This window comes from Canis lupus, chromosome 24 (genome assembly GCF_003254725.2).
Source record: "Canis lupus dingo isolate Sandy chromosome 24, ASM325472v2, whole genome shotgun sequence".
In the NCBI taxonomy this organism is placed as follows: Eukaryota; Metazoa; Chordata; class Mammalia; order Carnivora; family Canidae; genus Canis; species Canis lupus.
Window position 1 is genome coordinate 12,890,224 of NC_064266.1, and position 19,782 is coordinate 12,910,005.

The window sequence follows — 19,782 nt, forward strand, 5'->3', positions numbered from 1 at the left end:
AAGGAAAGAGGAGGCAATTGCTGAATTCAGTGAAGGTCACAGGATGGTGAGCTGAGCTCTTGTTAGAAGACCTTTGATTTGATGAGGAGTCATTCAGAATTCTTGAGAATAGGCCATCCCAATGTGCTATTTACATTTTTTAAGATTCTTTTATATTTAGAGAGCGAGTGAGCGAGAGTAGGGGGAAGGGGCAGAGAGAGAGAGAGAATCTCAAGCACTGAGTATGAAGCTTGATCTCCTGATCCTGAGATCATGACCTAAACCAAAACCCAAGAGTCAGACGCTAAATGGACTGAGCCACCCAGGAACCCCAATGTGGTGCTATTTTAATAGCCATAGTTTTCCATGGGATGTTAGTGCTGAAAGATAATGTAGTTTAACCCCATGGTCCTACAGATAAGCAAATATGAAACCAGGGACCTTTCACAGAAACCAGTCCAAATGATAAATGAGAAAAAAAACCCAAATATATTACATTTGGGAGTCAGCTAGAATCAGCCTGTTTTGTGTCACTTGGGGGGAAAAAGTGCATTGGGGCATGAATAAGCCTCCTTGGGAAATAATAAAGAGATCATTCATGAAATAGGCAAAAAGTTTGCTGGAAAGCATATACTCTGACAGTTGTGAAATGTGTTTTAATTTTTTATTAGAGAAGTTGGAAGTTTAATTTCAATATTGATGGTAACATAATTTTCTCTGCTTTGTTCAGAGGAACACACAGAATCAATTTGTACAAGCATATACAATTCAGTTGGTGTTTTGTGTCCTAAAATCAGTAATCTGATTAGTTCTAGACTACCAAATTTCCATGCGCTCCTCCTGGCTTTGGCCGCATGGCTCAATTCCCCGCGGAATACTTTTTCATGCACTGTCTGCAACACAACTACAGCAGGCTTAAAGACCATGCAGATTAACACTGTAGCAAATTGTTTTGATATTTAACAGACGTAAAAAGGTTATTTCCTGATATGAAATTCTGAAAATCTGCATAAATATTTTTGTGTAAAATTAAATTAGTTATGTATTTTTTTGAAACTAGAACTCGAAGTATCAAGAATGCCCACATAATTCATATACACATATATATAGACTTTTTCATTATGCTAAAAGTCTTGATAGTCAAATTATACTCTGTGCCATACATTTATTTAGCCAGTATTTATTTGGCATTATGTTAACTGTATCTGTACGGATTAGTCTTAATTGGTGCTTGTGTATCATGCAAACACAGTTCTAGTATTCCTGTTTACTAATCTTGTCATGTGGCAATACTTAGATGATTTTGCTCTATAACAGTGTGAATTAGGAGTATAAATACTTTATACACGGTCACATTTACAAACGTTTGCCAATAACCACTTCACAATCTTTATGGTGTAATAGTGTATTATAATGTCTGGAATCGGCAGAAGCAATTCCTATAAAGCAGTATCAGATGTAAACTGTCTTACGTGTGCCTAACAGAGTTCTCCCTTGAGCACTGATGAGTTTTGGCACAGATACAAGTTCTATTTTTTTATTCTAATAATTTCCACAACTTTTACAGGGAATTAGCTTCTTATGGCATGGCAGAGACATGGCACTTACTGATGAGGTAATTTAGATGTGTAGAAAAATTCTGCAAAATTATTTGGCTAGCAGACTGCCACTTCTGCTGATGAATTTGTAGACAGAGTTTTTTTTCTAGTGCATGCACTTGCTATTAAATCACTAATGCACTATTTTTGCTGCAGCTCAAACATGTCCTAATGCATCACAGAGCAGAGTTGTTTACACCAAGCTCATTCACTTGTGATGGTATTTTTTAGCAAAACATGTTTAAGTTGTAATATTCAATGGTTAAACTCTGCCTTACTGGGATAGTAATTTTGGTGGAGTTAAAGCTACTTTTGGTTGGCCAAAGAAATTCAATACTCAAAATGTTAAATAAAAGTATGTAAATCTCTGTGGTTTTGGGTAACATCTTGTCTATATATAAAGGAAACCCAAAAGACAACAGCTGTCTTGCATGAAATCTGTGTTGGGATGGTTGGGGGTGATCTTATGATGCTGTGTGGTTTTGCTGCTTCAGTTTGCATTTTGGAGTTTCACACTACTGTTGCTGGTCTGCGGTCCATCTCGGCTTCCAATTTCACCATCTGCTGCATCTCCTTCGCCTGTAACATCAGAAATGTGGCCTTACATGTTGAAATCCTCTCCTGAAGGCATGCAGCCACCCCACACTCTCTTCTCCCTTTAATCTGATGCTATCACTACATCCCTCCTACTCAAAGTGAGGGCCATGGACCATGAGCGTCATCAGCACTGCCTGGGATCTTGGGAGAAATGCACAATCCTGGACTCCACCCCAGACCTACTGCATCAGAATGTGCATTTTAACAAGATCCCAAAGACACTTTTATGCCCATTAAAGTTTGTGAAGGACTAGTTTTACATAGTGCCAGGAAAACCATTTGAAAAGAGGCTAAACCAGTCACTCAGTGTTTAGACTATGTCACGTCAAACCATTTGGTTTAGTTTCTACAGGTGGACATGTTGCCTTGACTGTATGTAATTTGAACTTTTATTTATTTTTTATTTTTTTATTTTTTGTAATTTGAACTTTTAGATCAAGTGTTGCCTATGGACAATATTTCCCCCAAAGAGCCTGAAATTTAATTAATTCCCTAAGAATCTAACTGATGGAGAAGTTTAGGTGGGAGCATATCACATTGGTTTGGCTGGGGTAGCTTGCAAGTAGAACATTACAGGAATATGTACAGTTCTTAGAATCCTGCTGCCCCAACTTTATCCTTACGAGCTGTCACTTCTTGGGGTAATTTTTTATGGGTTTCCCCAGGAAGTAATTCATAAGATTGAGTTCACCATGGCTCAAGACTGTCACTGAGAAAACCAGGTGGTTTGGGAGGTAGAAAGGAATCAGAGGGTGAGGAGGTGAGGAGGGTGGGGAAGACTGGTGACAAATCAATTGGCTTCTTTCAACATTTACTTTCCAACTAGAGTTTGGATGCTTGAGCCCAATCCAATGGATGTATCTTTTGAAGGAAAAATAAAGCATCCTTTTCCTCTTTTTGTGACATACCACTGTTAAATAAAGACATTTAAGAATGGAAACATGATATATAAAGATATAACTTAGAGGAGGATTCTGAAGTACTGATGTTACTGCTCATGTCTGCCTGGTATTCCAACCAAATGGAAGATCAGTAGGGGGGCTGACTCAAATCTGAAGATCATCCTATGAGCTTCTAGAGGCCCTGTTACAAAACTAGTTTCACCGTGGACATATAGTAATTCCCTTATTATTTTCATATTATGGCTTTGAATTTCCCTTTGGCAAAGATGAATATAGTCAAACAAAAGAATTCTATTTTTCTGCTCAAATATGAGATGGATGGTTCCCTCTACCTAGATATTTTTCTATGCCTGAAGTTTCCTAATACTCTGAGAGAAATGAGAAATGGAGAAAAATATACAAACATGAAACTATGACACAAACGGTATTCATAAGAGATGACAGTGAAACAGTATCCGCACTGCAAAGTAAATACTTTTATGTTCAATAAACAGTAATAAGATTCCCTATACTTGTCCCTACTTAGCATTTAAATACAATACTGAACGCAGTTAAAAAGGAAGAATCATATGCTATTACAGGACTATTCTTAGAGCCAGGTTCTCAGATGACCAGGGTGACCATTCATTCCCATTTGCTGGGTACAGTTCCAGTTTATGCCTGTAGTCCTGGCAATTATGAACATCACGTACTTTCACTCTCAAATTCAGATAATAATTTATATGGTCACCTTACTAATGAGAGGTGATTAGGGTCCTTGACAGACCAGATCTAGCAGAAAGCATGGCAAGAGTCACTGTACAGTGACACTGTATAATGTTTCTGTATGCAGACCATAACTCTCATTAAAAAGCACCAATGAACTTTGAGTAGGGTGCTTTACAAATTAATTGCAGTCATATTAATGCTTGTGAAAGGTCTGACTTTGTGACCCAGTCTTAGCTGTGGTGGGTCCAAATGACAGTCATGTATCACTGTTCTTGATGCCTGGGGATATCTTCATTAGCATGACTTGAGTTTCCTAGGTCTGCAGTAGGAAAGGCTGGCTAAGACGCCCTCAGAAAAAATTCTCTAAAGATTTTGGGCATTTCAGTTTGAATATTACATCAGAAATCCAGGCATGAAATTATCAAGCTTTTAAATCCAAACCCTTGAGATACTAATTAGTTATGACCAGATGTGAATCATAAATGGAGAGTGCGCCAAGCATACTAACAGAGCTGAGAAGGAAAGCAATGTCTTGCTTATCAGAGTTTTGGTCCTACCTTGTGTTTGGGACACTGCATGGCAGGATTTCAATAGCTGTTTGTACAAAAATAGTAATGTCAAAATTGAGTCATACATATAAAACAAAGAAAATAAATGAATACTGAAGTGAATTTGAAAAATGAATGCAAAACCATATACAGAAAAGCAAAAAGCTAATAATAAAACATGTATACACCCATCAGTGACGAACTCCCCCCAAGATTGATCTCAAAAAAAAGAAAAAAAAAAAAAAAAGAACAAAACAAACAACCAATGCCTAGGAGCCCAGCCTGTGCTTTTTCTCCTGCAGGAGTGAGTGGGGAACCCTCCCTTCAGCAAGAACACTCACTTCTCTTTATTAAATGATAGGACTGATGATAAAAATCAACTTTTAAAGCTTGGGTGTGATGGTAATGGAGTTGTTAATGTCTGAAATGATACATGTCAGGATGGATGACATATTGGTGGCTACGAGGTCTCTGGGAAAATTTAGTAGAAAACAAACCCCCAACCTTTGGAGTTTTAAATGAAGAATCAGATGACCAAGTAAGCAAGGCCATTAGGTGGCTTATAAAGAGCACATGAGGTTAGGATTCAGAATCGGGGACAAATTCTATTAAAACTTGAGTTGTTTCTGCTAGTTCCCTCAACGCTGGTCTAGCTAATTAAGTAGATCCTTGGGGAGATGAGGTGAGCTCCTGGGAGTAGGGTCACAAGGATGCAGTAAAAAGCCTTAAAGAGATATTATGGATGAATGTTAAAATTAATTTATCTCTGGCTTAGCAACAGAAAATAGTCTTTGGGTTTAATAAGGGTTTGGGAGACTTATAAAAATTTAGGATTGTCTGGAAATAGGAAACTTTTCTGCCAATGAAATGTTTAATTGGTTATCAAGGGAGCTTTCCTACCTGATTCCAGATCTTGCCCATTGTGAGGGAAGAAAGGCAGTCACTGTGTCTTTTGCATCTATGCCTGCTACAGGGTTGTAACACACTGAGTAACTAAGAGCTCTCTGACCTTTAAATTCCAAACAAGACAAAACCATTCTAGACAGATCTGGGACTGAATTTGTTATTGAACAGCCCATGTTTTTGTAAAGCAAGGCTTAACATGAAAATTCAAGTCCAAATTCTACCTCTGCTAGAAGCATCAATAGGATATTGTGTATTTCTTTTCATGGACTCTCATTAAATCTGCATCAAATCTCAAGTATTCTCATGATCTGTGCTTTCCTAAGCTTCTGTGACTCGAAGTATCAGTTGTGGGTGGTAGATGTTGCTTATGACATATTGATAGGCATTACGTGAATTTCTGGAACAAAAAGCTACTATCCTCCCAATATACCCAATCAGTCCAGTGATCACTTATGCAATATATTTTAATGCAAGAACTCTGATGTGGTTTGAATTCTCCATGTATTTAGGATAAAAGCTCAAAGTGATTTTTTTATGTAGTTTGGCTCTGAAATTTAAAAAAAAAAGTAGGTAAGTGTATTCTCTAGCTCTGATATTCATTATTGTAGTAATGAGTAATTTTTAGCACATTTACATTCTTTATTCAAACTTGTTGCTAAGCAACACAGTAATTTCTAAGTAGTTTCTTAATTTAGTTAACTGAAACATAACGGTACCTTACCTTCACTGTGCCTTCTTCTGAGAGGCATCCTTACCCCACCCAGCCCTGAATCACTGAAGTGGATCCTAATGCTTTGGAGATGATGGTTTTACCTTTATTCATACTCCCATTTGGCCCTGGAGATGGTGGTTTTACCTTTATTCATACTCCCATTTGGCCCATGGAAACACTTCTGAGAAGTGCTTTATGAGCAAAAACATAAGCTAGGTAACTTGTACCAGAACATGATGTATCTATGAGATGGTCAAATGAACTGGACCCATAGGACAATAAACATTTATTGTCCTCCTTGAGGATCTGTGGACTGTTCATGAATAGAAGCATTTAGCTGAGAAGGAAATGTGAAACATAACTCAGAAGTATGCTGATGAATAAAATCTTCTGTCTCCCAAAAAGTAACAAATTTGAAACTGGAAGTTGAATTTGTTACCCAAGCACAATACAAAAAAGATTTTATGGTTTGGTTTTGCTTTCTTGAAGATACATTTTAGTGTAATTCCAACTGAAGTAGTTTTCAACAGGAGCCATTTACTCTGAGAAATATACCTTAAAGAGGATTGGTTTATAGATGGAGGAGATAGGAAAAACCAATGTAGTATGTACCTCATCAAACCCACTTCACAGTTTCTAGATGGAAGTAGGTTATCTAGATATAAAAACTTCTAAATCAGCTATATCTAAAAACTGAAATTTGAACTGAGGCAGACTGAAATCTAAACTGCTCTGCAGGGTCATTTTGCCTTATAAGCTAGAGGTATGGCCATCAAATTGAAATACTTGGATGGCCAATGGCCTGTACAGCCCATTTGGGAAGGAGCCCACCTGTACTATAGCTCTTGGTGTTGCTATCTAAAAGCCGACAGCTAACTAAAGAGCTGGATTTTGGACAAGCTATCTGTGTTGCCTTCTTAGTGTTTTGCCTTGCTGGGGAAGAAAACAAAATTATGGTATCCACTGGTGTTCAGTGGTTTGTAGAGTTTGGGCAGCTCCTTTCTGGGGGGTCCCACTTGAAGGCTCTGAGACAGTTTTATACTTTCACTTTTAGATTGAAGTGGAAAAGAGGTGGTTTCTCACATTTGCTTTTGAACATAGCAAATGTTTAAACTTGCTTGCCTCTAGGCTGCATATTCTAAAGCTGTAACTGAAAATGGAGAAATAATTTGTAACCTTTGTTTTCTCCTCTCAGGGACATCATTCTTAGAGTCAGCACAATCTATTCAAATGATGACTTTGAGGGTTACCTCCCTCGCTTCCCGCCCCGCCCTGCCATGGTTACATTCCTTTTCCACTTCCAAAAAGAATTCTTTGTCTTGTTTGATGAAATGGGGGAAAATAGAGTAAAAGGCACACATTTTTTTTCTAGCCACCTTTCCACACCACTACTCAGGCTACCAGCTTTAGGAGAAGGGTCCCTGCTGGCTTGGCATCTGCCTCCCAAAGTGAGGTGGCTGTGTCTTTTTAGGCCTTTTAGATAAGATACCTGCTCATTCTGTTTCTCTAGGAACTCTAGGTGTTCAAGCTGGACTTTTTTCAACTGATCCATTTCTTTGGACTGTTTCATTGCAAGCTGTAAAACAGAAAAATTCTGATAAACTTTGGGTTGTAATCTGAAAATTTATGGATGGGGTATGATTGTTAAGTCAACAATTTAACCAAGGGAGATATTTATTACAGAATCATGAAAAATAATCTGAAAACTAGAAGAGTTTATACCCATAATTAGTACTGGGAAGATGCTCCCTGTTAAATCTTCTCAGAATATAATAGATTATTTATGCACAATTAAAGCTTGGCTTCCTTTTCCATATAAAATGGTGCCAGATTAATATCTTAAAGATTTTAGTGTTAGATTATTTAGCTCTCTGGGAGCAAGCAAGAGAAGCTAGAAAGTTTAATGTACAGAAAAATCAAATTAGGCAAATTAGCCAGAAGAGGTCTGATATCTAAGCATGAGTTATTGTTTACACTGCCAAGGCAATTATAAAATACTTACTCTCTTTCTTTCTTCCAGAAACTTTTTGGTGTTGCTGCTATTTAACTCCCTGACTCGCCTAAAATAACAGGTACAAATAATAGTTGGCATGACATTCAATAGAATCAACATAATATTAAATGAGAAAGTGCTATATTCCATTTAATTCTCTGGATGGGATCATCACTTTATCCAAATTTTTGCAGAATTTTAAAACACATAATGTACAGAGAAAAATACAAACATCTTTGTAACCAAAACTCAGATTAGTCAATACTGATGTTTTGCCATGCTTGACTCATATTTTTGTCAAATAAATAAATAATTTTTAAAGGGAGAGAGAGAGAGAGAATGTGAGCACAAGCAGGCGGAGCAGCAGAGGGAGAGAAGCAGACTTCCCACTGAACAGGGAGCCAACATGGGGCTCCAGCCCAGGACCTGAGCCTAAGGCAGATGCTTAACCGACTGAGCCACCTAGGTGTCCTGCTTGTCTCATATTTTTAAAGGAAACAAAGCCCCTTTTGTATTTTTCCTGATTTCATTTCCCTCCTTTTCTCCTCTCCTCTTCTCTTTTCTTTTCTTTCCAGACATAACCACTATTTTGAATTTGGTGTGGAACTTCCCATCCATGTTTTAATATTTTTATTCCATATGGATGTATCTGTTTGCAATACATACAAGTGCTTCTCACACTTTCTGTTGCTTACAAATCAAATGGATATACTGTTAAAACACAGATTGCTGGACCCACACATAGAGGGTCTGATTCATGGGTCTGGAGTGGGGCCTGAGACTCTGCATTTCTAACAAGCACCCAGATGCTACTGGTCTATATTGTTCTTTGTGTTTTCTAAATTTACCTAAATGGTAACCTATTCTGGGCTTTTTCCTCTAATTTATTATTTAGCCCAAGTTTTAGAGATATAGCTATGTTTCAAACTCTTCCATTACTTTCATCTGCTGTATGGATTTTTCCATTTTTGAAGAGAATATATTCCCAGTTTGCCATTAATGACAAATAGGTTCTTTCCAAACAAAGCTCAATGACCTGGTGCATAGGGCTCTGCAATGCTTGACACTCTATCTGTTGACTAAATAAATGTGGGGCATATCTTCCTGTACACATGAGCCCAAAGATTTCTCTAAGGTATACACCTAGATTTGCAGGTTGGTAGGGAAATGAATAGTTTCATCTTTACCCCAAAGCACTGGACCTAATTTGCACTCACAACCAATGTCCGAATGCTACCTTTTCTTCATGTCTTTGTCCTCAATTGATACCGTCAGACACTTACTTTTTTTTTGTCAATTAGTTTTTTGAAATGGCATCATTACCAGTGAGGCCGGAGTGCTTTCCATGACTGAATAGACCTATAACTGATTGAATTTCTCTAATAGCTATAAGTCTGTTCAGGTTTTCTCCTTCCTTTCAGTCTGTTTTGGACACTGATAGTTTTCTAGGCAATTGTCCATTCCACATAAGTGTCCAAACTCACTGGTCGTATTATCTTTACTTTCAAAAATGTTGATTATATCTGCAGTAATTTCTCATTTTTATACCTAACATTACTAACTTGTGTTCTTCTGCTTCTGGCTCAGTCTTGCTGGAGGTTCGCTGATTTTATTTTTTTCAAATAATAAGCTTCTTTTTGCTAATATTCTTTTCTACTTCAATACTTTTTGCTTTTATATTTCTCCTTATCTGAGATCTTTGGGTTCACTCTGTATTTCTAATTTTATACTCTCTTGAGTGTTTAATTAATGAGTTTGCATTAATTTTATAATGTATATACAGCTAGGGGCACCTGGGTGGTTCAGTCAGTTAAACGTCTGACTCTTGATTTCAGCTAAGGTCAAGATCTCAGAGTTGTGAGATTGAGTCTCACATAGAGCTCCACATTGGGCATGGAGCCTGCTTTAGATTCTCTCTCTCCCTCTGCCTCTTCTCCCCACCCCATTTGTACTCACTCTCTCTCTCTCTAAAAAAAAAAAAAAAAAAAAAAAAAAGAAAGGTTATATACACCTAGGCTGTAATGCTCACTCTAAATATCACTTTAGCTACCTTCTTTTTTTAAGGTGAAAACATTTAAGAGCCACTCTCTTTAGTATCTTTCAAGTATATAATACAGTACTGTTAACTATAGTCAATATTAGATCTCTGGAACTTACTCCTTTTGTAACTGGAAGTTTGTCCCCTTTAACTAACATTTTCCCATTTCTCCACCTTCTTAACTCCTGGAAACATCATTTTACTCTGTTACTATGAGCTTGGCTCTTTTTTTAGATTCTACATATAAGTGACATCATGAAGTATTTGTCTTTCTCTGGTTTACTGCACTTAGCATTATGCCCTCAGGGTCCAGCCATGTTGCCACAAATGCCAAGATTTCCTTCTTTTTTAATGGCAAGATAAAATTGTTCTGCGTGTGTAGGCACATGCGGATATAAAAATCACATTTTCTTTATCCATTCATCCATTGATGGGCACTGAAGTTATTTCCATGTCTTGGCTATTTGAGTAATGCTGCAATGAACAAGGGGGTACAGATATTGCTTTGGTATAGTAATTTCATTTCCTTCAGATACATACCCATAAGTGGAGTTGTAAGATTGTATGGTATTTCTGTGTCAATTTTTTTTTAAGATTTTATTTATTTATTCATGAGACACACACAGAGAGAGAAAGGCAGAGACACAGGCAGAGGGAGAAACAGGCTCCATGCAGGAGACTGATGTGGGACTTGATCCCGGGACTCCTGGATCACGCCCTGGGCTGAAGGCGGCGCTAAACCGCTGAGACACTTGGGCTGCCCTCTGTTGTTAATTTTTAAAGGAACTTCCAGATTGTTTTTTATAGTGGCTGTACCAATTTACATGGCTCCAACAGGGCAGAAAGATCCTCTTTTCTCCACATCCTACCAGCATTTGTTCTTTCTTATCTTTTTGGAAAATAGCCCTGCTAACAGGTATGAGGTTTTATTTTATTGTGGTTTTGATCTGCATCTCCCGATGATTAGTGATATTGAGCCTTTTTCATGTGCCTCTTGGGCATTTGTATGTTTTCTTTGGAAAAATGTCTACTCAGGTCCTCTGCCCACTTTAAATTCAGATTCTTTTGTTGTTATTGTGTGAGTCCTTAAACATTTTTGAATATTAATCCCTGATACATGGTTTACAAGTATTTTTTCCCATTCCATAGGTTGCCTCTTCATTTTGTTGATTCTTTTGCTGTGTGCTTTAGCTACCTTCTACACATTGATAGATAGTACTTGCATTGTTGGTCAGTTTTAAATATTGCATAATTTCTGTTGAAATGTCTTCTTTGACTCGGGAATAGAATTGTTTGTCGGCTTCTATATGTCTTTCTTTTTTTAAATTTTTATTTATTTATGATAGTCACACAGAGAGAGAGAGAGAGGCAGAGACATACGCAGAGGGAGAAGCGGGCTCCATGCACCAGGAGCCCAACGTGGGACTCGATTCTGGGTCTCCAGGATCGTGCCCTGGGCCAAAGGCAGGCGCTAAACCGCTGCGCCACCCAGGGATCCCTCTATGTGTCTTTCTAAGCTATCTGATTATAAAGTTTTAATTTTAATTCTCAGTACTTCGTTAAAGTGGACACATAATGTGCGTGTGTAGAAGGTAACCATTCTGCACAGAGAAATTATTTTAAAAACCAGCCATTTGTAGATGTTTTAGAACCACCTACCACTGGAAACAAAGTCAAAAAAAAAAATTAAAAACTTGGTCAATATCAGTAACTCAGAGTTTAAGATAATACAACCTCGACTGGGCTGAAGTTCACTTTGTAACATACTTGAAAGAAATGATAAAGAGCTGTTTAACGATGAGCACATTTATCCTACTGAATTCTATATTATAGTTTAGGCAGTCTAAAATAGTTCAAATGGAGGTTTTATCATGGCTGGAATATTTTACGTTTTTGAGCTAAACCAGATAATGTCAATTCCACATATATAAGGCCCTTAAAACAAAGTTCCTTGTCTGAGAATAAATAAATAAGAACAACAGGATGGTGCAAAGATTAAATGGAGTAATAATTTCCCTAGATGCTCCACATTGATTGGGAAATTTTTCAAGCAACATTTTAAAGAGTCAATTCATTTCCATTTCCAATAGTAATTGAGATGTGCTTTAAAAAGTCAATGAAAAAAAATAAAAAGTCAATGAAATTGAGGTAGTTGGACAGCAATTCTTGCCATGTTCAAAATAAAGAGAACACATCAGGTATCCGATGAGCATCCACCCATAAAAGACCATGTAGACAAGGAGACCATGAAGCACAGGTACTTTCCTTTGCAGCTACAAAGTTCTGCAGCAGCTCAGCCTACAGCTAAGGGAGAGTGGAATGCCTTGAAGCCCTAAACGTGCTCAGGTCTCAGTCCTAAGACTAATCTTCACTTGGCTCACTGGGAATCAAGTGCTCTTAACTCCGTCTCTTGGGATGGAGTACTTCCAAATTCGTTCTATGAAGCCAGCATCACCTTAATTCCAAAGCCAGACAAAGACCCCGCCAAAAAGGAGAATTACAGACCAATATCCCTGATGAACATGGATGCAAAAATTCTCAACAAGATACTGGCCAATAGGATCCAACAGTACATTAAGAAAATTATTCACCATGACCAAGTAGGATTTATCCCTGGGACACAAGGCTGGTTCAACACCCGTAAAACAATCAATGTGATTCATCATATCAGCAAGAGAAAAACCAAGAACCATATGATCCTCTCATTGGATGCAGAGAAAGCATTTGACAAAATACAGCATCCATTCCTGATCAAAACTCTTCAGAGTGTAGGGATAGAGGGAACATTCCTCGACATCTTAAAAGCCATCTATGAAAAGCCCACAGCAAATATCATTCTCAATGGGGAAGCACTGGGAGCCTTTCCCCTAAGATCAGGAACAAGACAGGGATGTCCACTCTCACCACTGCTATTCAACATAGTACTGGAAGTCCTAGCCTCAGCAATCAGACAACAAAAAGACATTAAAGGCATTCAAATTGGCAAAGAAGAAGTCAAACTCTCCCTCTTCGCCGATGACATGATACTCTACATAGAAAACCCAAAAGTCTCCACCCCAAGATTGCTAGAACTCATACAGCAATTCGGTAGCGTGGCAGGATACAAAATCAATGCCCAGAAGTCAGTGGCATTTCTATACACTAACAATGAGACTGAAGAAAGAGAAATTAAGGAGTCAATCCCATTTACAATTGCACCCAAAAGCATAAGATACCTAGGAATAAACCTCACCAAAGATGTAAAGGATCTATACCCTCAAAACTATAGAACACTTCTGAAAGAAATTGAGGAAGACACAAAGAGATGGAAAAATATTCCATGCTCATGGATTGGCAGAATTAATATTGTGAAAATGTCAATGTTACCCAGGGCAATATACACGTTTAATGCAATCCCTATCAAAATACCATGGACTTTCTTCAGAGAGTTAGAACAAATTATTTTAAGATTTGTGTGGAATCAGAAAAGACCCCGAATAGCCAGGGGAATTTTAAAAAAGGAAACCATATCTGGGGGCATCACAATGCCAGATTTCAGGTTGTACTACAAAGCTGTGGTCATCAAGACAGTGTGGTACTGGCACAAAAACAGACGCATAGATCAGTGGAACAGAATAGAGAATCCAGAAGTGGACCCTGAACTTTATGGGCAACTAATATTCGATAAAGGAGGAAAGACTATCCATTGGAAGAAAGACAGTCTCTTCAATAAATGGTGCTGGGAAAATTGGACATCCACATGCAGAAGAATGAAACTAGACCACTCTCTTTCACCATACACAAAGATAAACTCAAAATGGATGAAAGATCTAAATGTGAGACAAGATTCCATCAAAATCCTAGAGAAGAACACAGGCAACACCCTTTTTGAACTCGGCCATAGTAACTTCTTGCAAGATACATCCACGAAGGCAAAAGAAACAAAAGCAAAAATGAACTATTGGGACTTCATCAAGATAAGAAGCTTTTGCACAGCAAAGGATACAGTCAACAAAACTCAAAGACAACCTACAGAATGGGAGAAGATATTTGCAAATGACATATCAGATAAAGGGCTAGTTTCCAAGATCTATAAAGAACTTATTAAACTCAACACCAAAGAAACAAACAATCCAATCATGAAATGGGCAAAAGACATGAACAGAAATCTCACAGAAGAAGACATAGACATGGCCAACATGCACATGAGAAAATGCTCTGCATCACTTGCCATCAGGGAAATACAAATCAAAACCACAATGAGATACCACCTCACACCAGTGAGAATGGGAAAAATTAACAAGGCAGGAAACAACAAATGTTGGAGAGGATGTGGAGAAAAGGGAACCCTCTTACACTGTTGGTGGGAATGTGAACTGGTGCAGCCACTGTGGAAAACTGTGTGGAGGTTCCTCAAACAGTTAAAAATATACCTGCCCTACGACCCAGCAATTGCACTGTTGGGGATTTACCCCAAAGATACAAATGCAATGAAACGCCGGGACACCTGCACCCCGATGTTTCTAGCAGCAATGGCCACGATAGCCAAACTGTGGAAGGAGCCTCGGTGTCCAACGAAAGATGAATGGATAAAGAAGATGTGGTTTATGTATACAATGGAATATTACTCAGCTATTAGAAATGACAAATACCCACCATTTGCTTCAACGTGGATGGAACTGGAGGGTATTATGCTGAGTGAAGTAAGTCAGTCGGAGAAGGACAAACATTATATGTTCTCATTCATTTGGGGAATATAAATAATAGTGAAAGGGAAAATAAGGGAAGGGAGAAGAAATGTGTGGGAAATATCAGAAAGGGAGACAGAACATAAAGACTGCTAACTCTGGGAAACGAACTAGGGGTGGTAGAAGGGGAGGAGGGCGGGGGGTGGGAGTGAATGGGTGACGGGCACTGGGTGTTATTCTGTATGTTAGTAAATTGAACACCAATAAAAAAAAAAATAATAAATAAATAAATAAATAAAAAAACAAAAAAAAAAAAAAGAATTGGAAAGAAAAAAAACATTTGCATGCAGAAATTATAGTATTGTATGTAGAAAATTCTAATGAATATACATAAGAACTATTAGAAATAGTAAACAAATTTACCAAGGTTTCAGAATAAAAGATTAACACAAAAAAATAAAAAAATTAAAAAAAAAAAAATAAAAAAAAAAAAAAAAAAAAAAAAAAAAAAAAAACTCCGTCTCTTGGGTAACATGACTCCTGATGTCCTCTCAAATCTACTTTACTGTCTTTGCCTAAAGGGTTTGCACCTAGAACCTTCTCTGGAGGTCATACAAACTTTTCCCCAGTCCCAGGATGTGACTAACACAGAAATACAAAAGCGAGATACCGTTGGTTCAAAGAAATCAGTGGTGCAGCTTACCCTGTAGAGCTTGGGATCAGGCTGAAGGACTCACTGTAGCTGAGACCAACATACCCTTACTCCGCCACTGCTTGGGACCCTTCCTGCTTTCCCTACTCCTCTTCTCTGAAGATCCCTTCCTCAGTAAATCACACACAACCAAATTCCTGTTTTAGTCTGTTTCTAAAATAAATAAATAAATAAATACCCCAACCTAAGAAAAGGTCAAACAAGCAAAACTGAGTGGGGGCTTTTGAGATGACCCCTGGCGTCAAGGACAGCACAAGGCAGATCAAAGGCAGAAGACTGACCATCTACAGGCTACTATTTAGAACCATCCCATCCAGAATATCCAGTATAGATCCTCACTGGGGCAGAACCAGTGAGATGCTTGTGGGAGGACCCAATGGAATGTGGGAAGGATATTTTGCCATATTTTATACAATTTTGTTTGGAGGTGAGCACACATATATTGAATGTACATTTATCTGCCTTGTGGTAGTAAACAATCAGAAGACAAGTGTTCTATAGCAACAACAATAAAGCTCCATAGCAGTTATAATAGCAGAATTCTTAGCCAATACTCACAAGGATTTTGAGTACACATATGTATACACACATAAATGCTGTTGGTTTATGCTTCCCCACCAGTGCTACCTCCCCAGAGCGAGTATTCTCAGGCTTACCTTTCCCGTTCTGCTTTGTTCTTGATAGATTTATCTTGGCTGATGGCTTTGCTGTTTTCCATAGAAATCTTAGCCTGGTGTGCTCGCATTTCCTTGCTTTCCCTAAATATTAAAAGGAAACAAACGGGAGCAGGGGTAAATGGGGAGTTAGTGTTTACTGGGGACAGAATTTCAATGTAGGGGGAGATGAGAAAGTCCTGGAGATGGATGGTGCTGATGGCTGCACAACAGTATGAATGTGCTGACTGCCACATACTTTTAAACACAGTAAAAATGGCAAATTTTATGTTATAGTTAAATACGCATAATAAAAAAAAGTAAATAAATTCTACGTGTAACAACAAGACTAGGTTCACTTTTTTGTTTTTCATTTTTGAGCTCATCGAGTTAATCTGTATACTGTGAAAAGGTGAGAAAGAGCCCCAATCCATGATAAGTGGAAGTGGGTCACCTACTGGGGAAGTAATAATGATGAACTGGGATGAAGAGACATTATGTTTGTCCAAAATATAAAGATCTTCCAGCTTTGCCCTACATTTCTTGGAATCAGATGGCCTGGAAGAGAGACAGAGTATATCCTGACCCTCACAAGTGATCTTCATGTTCTCTGACACCTCATGGGAATGAAGGGGACAGGGTAGTTTCAGATAAGCATGGGAAGGAGGGAAAAAGGATGTTTACATAAGGCTCCCGATCCCCGCATGTGCTAGAATGTCTGTGCACATGAGAAAGAGTCATAGATCATTTAAGGGATACATTTTATTTTATTTATTTTTTAAAGATTTTATTTATTTATTCATGAGAGACAGAGAGAGAGAGGCAGAGACATAGGCAGAGGGAGGAGCAGGCTCCATGCAAGGAGCCCGATGTAGGACCCGATCCCAGGACTTCAGGATCACACCCTAGGCCAAAGGCAGATGCTAAACCACTGAGCCACCCAGGCATCCCAAAAGTATACATTTTAGAACACTGAAATGAATGTTATTAACAAAGAACTTTTTCTGGAACCTATAGGGTTTCCTTGAAATCATTCCTGGAAATGAGTGACCAAGGAGTCAGGTGTTCTAAGTACTGTCTGCATTCTATCAAAAGTGATGGACAACACCAAGCCTACAGAGGCAGGAATATGCATAGAAACTCCTAGCCGAAGAAAATGGCTCTCAAATTGTTAAGTTCATGTCAGTAAACTGACCATTTCTGTATCCATTCATTCAATAAGCGCTTCTCAGTGACCAAATGTGGCTGACTAGTCTTAGGGGGTAAGATTTTTTAAAAAAGATTTTATTCATTTATTCATGAGAGACAGAGAGGCAGAGACACAGGCAGGGGGAGAAGCAGACTCCCCACAGGGAGCCCAATGCGGGACTCAATCTCAGGACCCGGGGATCATGACCTGAGCTGAAGGATCATAACATCCAACCACAGAGCCACCTAGGTGCCCCAAGGGCAAGATTTCTTTTTAACAAAGAGCAACACCCATGATGATGAGGAAGATACAACCACAGGGTGCTTGAGAAAAAGCCTAAATGCTGCTGTTACTTGGAAAAATGCCCCTGCAGAACATTCATTTTTTAAGGTAAATTAGTAATTAGGTTATGCTCTCTTCAAGTAACTTCCTAAGCCATGCAAGAATTAGTTTACCTTTTTCCCTTTTGAACAATGCCTACCGTTGAGGGCTATCTTTTTTCTTTATTCAATGACAAGAAAGATAAGAGTGTTTTATCCTATGAAATTTCTCTAAGTAAGGCTACATGCCTACAATCAGGTCTGCTTACCACTCTTTGACTACTGCTGCAGTACCATTCTGTGTACTGAATCAAGAGCATCTCGCAGGGAAAAAAAGAAAAGACAACTCCTAATCTTATACAACTTGACAGAATGCTTTAAAATGGAAAGGGTATAGACCACAATCCTCCAGCAAACCTAACACAGAAAATTCATTCCGTTGCCTTGAATGAGAATCAGCAATGATGGCAAAGCAGTTCTCGTTCTTACTGCCGGATCTATCACTTCAAAACAAGGTTGGGAATTCATGGAACACACCCAGATAATTTATGCAGTTAACACTTGAAAACTTTTTTGTGGGCAGCCCAGGTGGCTCAGCGGTTTAGCGCCACGTTCAGTCCAGGTGGTGATCCTGGAGACTTGGGATCGAGTCCCATGTCAGGCTTCCTGCGTGAAGCCTGCTTCTCCCTCTGCCTGTGTCTCTGCTTTTCTCTGTGTCTCTCATGAATAAATAAATAAAATCTTTAAAAAAAAAAAAAGAAAACTTTTTTGTTTGCTTTGTTTATATAATGCTTCTATTTTCTACTCTTTTGTATGTATCAATAGACCCTAACAGTGGCATAGAGTAGGCGTGAAGGGAGAAGCTGGGGGCTGTAACAAAGCTGTGATAAAAGGAGGTAACTGACATTCATCAACTCTCTTCTGATGGAGGCAGGGTCAGGGTGGGGTGCAGCTCATCATTTGCAGTATTCTAAATGTAATATTCATTTTGCAGATGCTGGAGGAAACCCACATAAACTGATACTTTATTGCTGTTTCTTGATTAAGCCTACCTCCTAAAATTCCTAGAAGTCCTAATAATGTGAAGAAGGGTCTCACCATGTTTGGCCATTGAGTGATCAGATCCAATCTGATCTAAGAGCTTAACTGGCTAGTCTTTGTCTCCTCTGTGTCTTCTCTTCCTAAAAGGCTCCAGAACATTTTCCAAAGCCCAGAGTTGGCCCTACTGCTGTGAAGCCTCTGACCACTCTGGAGGCAGCAAGCTCTTTTGGGCTGCACTGCTTTTTAGGATGCATCATATACTATGTGTAATTCAACTTAGTTTTTCATGTGAGTGTTAATACCTTGCCAATACTTGTAGGCACTTTGAGGCCACTGCTTATGGTTCATGTTGCTCGTCTCAGCTATATGACATGATATGTGTAACAGCTCAGTTTTAATACAAAATTAGGAGTTCCCTCTGGAGAAGGCACATTGCCTACCTGTCATGGGACAGTTTCAGCTGCTGGGTCTGCTGCTCATGGGCACTGATCAGTAGCTTTCTCAGGAGCTCACACTGCTGGCTAAGGTGCAGGTCCCGGATTTCTTGCTCCTCAGCACTGTGGGTGTTGATCATTTCTGACCACTCCTTTGTGTGCTGGGCCACTATCTCTTTGACCTGTGTGGGAAAAGGGACAGTGGCACTCAGAACTCTTAGAGATCAGGTATGAAGTGAAAACACAGTATCAGTCATGCATTTCAAATTCCACCCACCAATTTAGTTGGTGAATCAACAGATATTACAACCTGCAAAAAATATGTATTAATCCATGGGAATCAGGAAGTCATAAGTTATTAAAATAATTAATTGCTTTGGCTCTAAATACTCAGCTGTCACCTGTGACTTCACTGCCTAACTTGTTTGTGTTACCTTCTGCCCAGGCCCTGGACTCCTTTTCTGATTCTAACAGATTCTCCTCATCTCCTCATGCTTTTCCAGCTTCATATCCACAAGCCCACAGGTCTGAGGAGAGCTCTAGGTTCTCTTATCTCTGGATTGTGACTCAATGTGTCAACCCTAATGGATGTGGGGGTAGAAAGTCTTCTCATCCCCATATCCATTGCTCTTTGCAGTGTGGTTTTGTACCTTCCCTCATCAAGAGCTAGAAGTCCATTTCCCCACCTCCTTGAATCTGGCTTATCTTGTGACTTGCGTTAGCCCTGAGACAATAGCAAATGTGGTGCAAGAAGAATCTCCCTCTTTCACTCTCTGGAGCCCCAT

The 19,782-nt window shown here is 38.8% G+C and overlaps 1 protein-coding gene across 14 annotated transcripts in view; it reads right to left on the reverse strand.

The window, feature by feature from the left end:
• Nucleotides 1-629: 629 nt before the first annotated feature.
• PLCB4 (phospholipase C beta 4) overlaps nucleotides 630-19,782 on the reverse strand; it is a 422,433-nt gene continuing 403,280 nt past the window's right edge. For 12 of the 14 annotated variants that reach the window (XM_049100261.1, XM_049100262.1, XM_049100260.1 and 9 more), the window contains 6 exons: nucleotides 19,004-19,179; nucleotides 16,017-16,118; nucleotides 7,953-8,010; nucleotides 7,440-7,526; nucleotides 4,342-4,378; nucleotides 630-2,156 (listed from right to left, as the gene is read on the reverse strand). In XM_049100261.1, coding sequence (XP_048956218.1) covers nucleotides 2,068-2,156; nucleotides 4,342-4,378; nucleotides 7,440-7,526; nucleotides 7,953-8,010; nucleotides 16,017-16,118; nucleotides 19,004-19,179 — 549 coding nt within the window. In that variant the 3' untranslated portion in view covers nucleotides 630-2,067. The remainder of the gene's footprint in view (nucleotides 2,157-4,341; nucleotides 4,379-7,439; nucleotides 7,527-7,952; nucleotides 8,011-16,016; nucleotides 16,119-19,003; nucleotides 19,180-19,782) is intronic. The other 2 variants (XM_049100269.1, XM_049100270.1) reach the window with 1 other exon arrangement.